We start from the raw sequence: 6,107 nt of genomic DNA, 5'->3' as shown, positions 1-6,107 counted from the left end.
TGGGGCTCCAATCGAGAGACATGAACGATAAAAGGTGCCTTATCAGTAGCAGAGTACCTGCTGCGGCCAACTAGGTTTCTTTGTTGTTTTGATGGCGGGGTTGACACGCCAATGTTGGCATCATCTCCGGAGCGTTTCCTGGTATTCGAGGTTGATAGGGTCTGGGAGTCCGCGATGCTGCAAGCAACATCAGCGAGTTGGGAAAGCGGATAGTTGGGGGAAAGTGGAGCATATGCAGAGATGTCGGGAGGATCGGGATCGGGGGGTTTATTTTGATCCATTATGCTTGTAAAAAACTGGTTAGTTACCGAAATAACAACACACCACTGGTAACAAACAAAAAGACAACACACAAACACAAAACTAAGTCACAAAAGTTCACCAAAACACTTAAAACAGCTGAAAATTCTAGGCACACGTGCTAACCAAAGACACTCTGTGGCGAGAATCGTGTAACAAGGTAGAGGAGGCAATCGCTCCTTATAAAACACTGGTACTCAGCTAAATCCGGTTAGACTGGAAGCCGACCCCAACATAGTCGGGTGAAGACTCGGGGATAACTAAAAACCCTGTTTCATAGGAACAAAGAAGCATGTTTGTAAACAAAATACCGCATCCACTATTTCCCATTCTCCCCTGCAGTTAGCGATGACGTGTGGCGCATCACGGACGGTTCCGCACGTCCGAGCGACTTCGACAACTTCCCGCTGAAATACTCGACTCTTTGCAGTTTTCTTTTATTTTGTTGCAGTTTCATAACTTCTGGTATATAAATTGTTTTAATAGAACTTCGAAGCTGATAAGTTTTAAATGAGTGCAGTTTAATTTTCTTCAACCATTAATCAATTTATACTCGTGCATTTTCAAAATAAAACACAGAATTATATTAAAATGCGCAAAAGGTAGTCTTGGCTAATCAAACAGAATAATACATCATTTATTCACCTGCAATTCCATAGGATTACAATTACTGGTACATCCCTACAGAACCCTAAAAACTCGTGTCGACTGTCAAAAGCACATGACGTGATGGGCATCAATCCGTGATGGATTGGTCGCGTCTATGGTTGGAACGTACGTGCAGATTCGTTCCCGTTCTATATTTATGGCGAGCCATGATTATTTTTCTAGTGTCTGCGTAGCTTTTATTTCCACACGAGGTAAAACTCGCTGCAACGTGAAACTTTTAGTTCATAATAAATAAGGATTTGTGATAGTTTCAAACTAAACTATGTATCGTGTTAAATAAAATATTAGATTATTTGTGGCACTGCTGGGTATTGTATCACTCTTGACTCCTGAAACCAATTACAAGTTCGTTGATATCCTTACATGATTTCCGTACATAATTTAGTTAGTCGTTATTCTCAAGAAGTATTCCAAACCTCTCTAAAAAAGCGGTTTCTTAATTTACGTCTATTTCAGGAGAACGCTTAACGAAAATGATCTTAATACCTCCTCAAGAGGAGCCACGAAAAATTATTAAAATTAAAAATGGTTGCCGAGTAAATAGGTCAACATCGCAACATTTCATTTGGCGGGTTAATAAGGGAGAGATCACATTATAAAGGAGGTAGATTCAGCGGCGATTACACGTAATAACACCGCAATAAATATCGCGAAGCCACTCCAGGTTACCCTCGAGTGGGACCGGGGAGGTTTGGCACAAGGCGTAAACTCTTGCAGGAATAGGAACTGAAAAGTTTAAGATGCCTTAGGTTCAGGAACATAAATATCTGAACCTGAATTTTATACGTGAACATTTAAAACTAAGTCTAAATGATGGTGTGTCATCCCTTGTATGTGATCTGTATTCGTAAATTGGTGTGTTAACGATACGTTCTCGTATGGACAGTGTAATACAGTTCGTAATATAAATTGTATTTTCTTTATCCGAGTGAAAGTAAGTCATGTTCGGATTAGCATGATTACGGTGATTAATTATGTTAATCCTTTTGACGTAATTTGTTATCTTAAACACTGAATTTCTTCAAGATAACATAATGCAGATGCATTTTACATATGTTAAAGTTGATAACTGCAATGGCTACGATGCAAGTCATACCATTATTTACACTACTAAAACAATGACTTGCTTTATAAGAAGAATTCTTCCGACAACTACTTGCTATGATGAAGAACTCAGAATAGCTTTGCTGCTTTACTGTTCTCGTTTCATCTTCGTCCCCGCTACCGCTTATGCCTTGTTCCACAGCGCAACAGCCCCGTGCCGTCCGCTCAACACGATAATTCACCCGGTAATTAGCACTCGTCGTATTCCAACAAAAATGTCCGCCATATTCCAACTGTTTTGTGAAATTATTTTTTATTTATGATCACCCCGCGTTTTTATCTCAACGAGGATCTTACTTGACCGCTCGATCCCCGGGGAAAGCTCTTGAGCGTAATTTTAATTAGTAATATTTTTATTTCATACTTTTTCATGTGAATTGAGAGGTTTCTCGGTCGTCTTCCTTCTATTTTAACAGTCTTCGGAGACGATGATTTTACGAAAATTTTCGGTAACAAGTTAAAATTATCAGTAGCAACAATATTCATATACTAGGTTACTATAGTTCGGCCATTCAGAGAATGCGTTCCTGACACGTCGCGATTGAACTGACGACGTAATAACATTCATTGATTATTGATATAATAATGTTGTTTTAATGCTCCTCAATTGTTAAAACGGTAAACAACCAGCAAAAATATTTTTATCGTAACTGCAACGCCATTGCAAAGTTACGTCGTCAGTTCAATCGCGACGTGTCAGGAACGCATTCTCTGAATGGCCGAACTATAGTTGTAATTAATTGCGGTTTTTACGTATAACACCTGCTTGTTTGCTTACCCAGTAACACAGATTACATCAATAAAATCGTGAAACACAACATGTACCGATTGCATTAAGCCTCGTAACACACGAAGTTGTTATCATAATTTATTACAATTAGAACAAACAATTACAGTTCTGTAGACATATTTTAGTTAGTGACAGACATGTATGTATGTCTAAAATTAGAAAAAAATAGTGCCTCAACTGAACTGAATGGAGCAGAAAAAAAAATGTGACCAAATGCGAGCGGGATCCATACACGGAGGGTTCCGTCCAGTATACCGCATTTAGATACAAAAGGAATAAAAAATGCTTTATGAAAAATTGCTGTTATAGTGGCAACAGAAAGATATATCATCGGTGAAGTCAATTGTCTTACGATCACATACAGACTGACGGAACAACTGACAGACTAACAGAAGGACGGCGGAGGTCATTTACTGGGTACTGAACCCTAAAAAGTATTTATCAATTACAATGTAGATTCTACATAAAATAAAATCATGACCAATTGATCATACTGATTAATGATCGATGAAGATAATTGCTGATTAAATACGAATGCTGACGTACATTGAGAATAGATTACCATCAGTTGGAGGAAACTAATGATTACGATTGGGCTGCATTACGTCATGCCTGCAATGTTTTTGTGAGCTGTTTACGCTAAACTTAAGAACTGACAAATTAGGAATGGAAACTTAGACCTCATTCATTAACACGTTTTTTGGTCACTAAACCACAAAAAGGTACTAATAAAATGTGATCCCTACTGGCTTGTCCGACTGTCTATAAGGCGTATAATAATTATGCAAAGAAGATTAATATCATTCGATGACATTCATTATCTTCCTAGAATTTTACCTACTAAGTTAGGGCTACATGTAGCTGAGGACCAGTGCTTTACAAGAAGCAACTATCTATCTGACCTCCTCAACTCAGTTACCCGGACAAGCAAGGGCTTGGGATTCTTACCAAGGGGTAAGAATGGTTTGTAGATTGGATAACATTACAATTAATTAATTACATAGTAGGCAAAACAATAAGCAAGAACAACCTGTACTGAAATTAAGGAAAAAGACACAAAAAAACACAACAAATACATATAAAAATAATTTAGTTTATTCGCTACTTACATTATAAATGCATTAGATCACTCACGAAAACCGTCATTACAAAAAAGAGCAGTCCAAAAGTATTAATTAATTTAAACGTTAATCTTAGAAGCTAGACTTGCCGAAGATGTAGTTGCCAGGAGCGTTCACGTCATCAGACAAGAAGTACTCCTTCCATAGCTCCTGGAACTCCGCCCACGTCACCTGGGGCTTGCCCTTCGCCATCTTCTGGAAGGCAGCGACGGCATCATCCTTGTTCAGGCCGAAGGAAGCCTGGACGGAGGAGAACTCCTCGGCATCGATAGCTCCGTCGTTGCTGGCGTCCTCAAGCTCGAAGGCGAACTTGCAGTACAGGTTCTGCCAGTCGAAGGGCTTGGTGGCGAAGGCGTCCCACATGGCGAACCACTCCTCCTGGCTGACCTTTCCGTCGTTGTTGGAGTCGGCGGCCTTCTCGATGCCTTCCCAGATCTTCAGCATGGTCTCTTCGACATGCTTGTACTTGGCGTCGCCAGCGTTCCAGCCGCGGCTCTTGTTGATCCTGTCGATGGCGGTCTTGAAGTCATCCTTCTCAATGCTGCCACTGCCGTCGGTGTCGAAGAACCGGCTGAACACGTGGAGAAGCTTCTTCTTTCTGAAGTCGGACACCATGTTGCTGGTTGGTTGTGCAGGTAAATAATGCTGTGTGTCGTATGTGTTGCTTATATATAGTCGCTGTCATGTACATAGTGGCGCGGTGATACGTGTCTGTTTGTGTATGAATCATGAGATAATAGTGATTATTAAGTTTAAGTTAAAGTTTCACTATGAGCATGACGTTATTTCTGTGTGTCTGTTTACTTTACAGTTTACCACAGAGGTTGAAAATATATGGATGCATTACTGTTTTATTGCGATTTATTAACAACAACAATTAACAGTGTAAATATGAATAAAAATATTTATTTCACAATTTTCTATGAAGTACCTACAATAAACAAGCCATTCAAACACCAATTGATTGCATAATTATACAAATTTAAACATGTTTGCTCCAATAAGTGTGGTAATGGTTGCAGCAGTCATAGGGGAATTATAAAACGGTTAGTGACGGTAATAGCCACGCCACGATCACGCCACCGCCACGCCGCGTGTACGCCGCCAATGTTTAAGCACAACAGTTATTGCAATGAGCTTCCCAGTGGCACCATTGTTATATCGTTGGCACATTAATGTACAATTGCATGTGTGGCAATCTGTGTAGACTTTATTTTACAATTTGTGGCATGTTTTCAGTAGTCTTATAATGTAAAAAACTACATTTTTAAATTATCATCATCCACATACGATATTCGAAAATGACATAACATAACAACAACTGTTGGGTTCCAGGTTCCGTACACAACCAAATTGGAATATTTCGCAATTATTTCGAAACCCTTCTTATCCGGGTACCTCGACCCTTTTTTTAAGGAGATCATAGTTTAATCCCGAAACTGTAGTGAGTACATGTATTAGAGTCTAGCCTTTAATTTCAAGAGTAGCCATGCCTTACGTTACTACCACAAGACAGAGATAGATGGCATATTAATGGTGAAATATCTATAATACATTACCCCATGGCTCGGACAGCCATATGGATCACGGCCCCTAATGGCGGCTCCACTACAATATATCTGCTTAAACAAATTATAACGCGTCTGGTTATGGAGAAAAATAAGTATCTAAATTTTGTTCGCGAGTAAATATTAATTTATTAGTTACTGAAGACAATTAGGTATTATGTGCTTTTTGATTTGATAATCATCCTCTGAGCCTTTTTCCCAAACTATGTTGGGGTCGGCTTCCAGTCTAACCGGATGTAGCTGAGTACCAGTGCTTTACGAGAAGCGACTGCCTATCTGACCTCCTCAACCTAGTTAGTTACCCGGGCAACCCAATACCCCTTGGTTACACTGATATCAGACCTTGGAGTTTTTGATTTGATAATGGCAGCAATATTTTGCACTTGACTTTTTCACGATAGTTCACGTTAAAATGGGAGGTCAATAAAAGAATTCACAAATAATTTCTACATTTTACACACACATTTATTTTTTTTTCCGAATAGAGGTCTCGCATTAATGGAAATTTTGCAGAATGTAGAGCTTAAATTAAAACCTATACCCAAAAAATAATTT

General features: G+C 39.2%; 1 protein-coding gene across 1 annotated transcript; it reads right to left on the bottom strand.

The window, feature by feature from the left end:
• Window positions 1-3,936: 3,936 nt before the first annotated feature.
• Window positions 3,937-4,653, bottom strand: LOC124639052 (calexcitin-2-like). The gene has a single exon (XM_047176271.1). The coding sequence runs from the start codon at window positions 4,597-4,599 to the stop codon at window positions 4,057-4,059; it is 543 nt and encodes a 180-aa protein (XP_047032227.1). The 5' UTR covers window positions 4,600-4,653; the 3' UTR covers window positions 3,937-4,056.
• Between the last annotated feature and the right edge of the window lie 1,454 nt (window positions 4,654-6,107).

This window comes from Helicoverpa zea, chromosome 18, assembly GCF_022581195.2.
Source record: "Helicoverpa zea isolate HzStark_Cry1AcR chromosome 18, ilHelZeax1.1, whole genome shotgun sequence".
NCBI lineage: Eukaryota > Metazoa > Arthropoda > Insecta > Lepidoptera > Noctuidae > Helicoverpa > Helicoverpa zea.
This window is presented reverse-complemented; position numbering and strand designations above follow the sequence as displayed.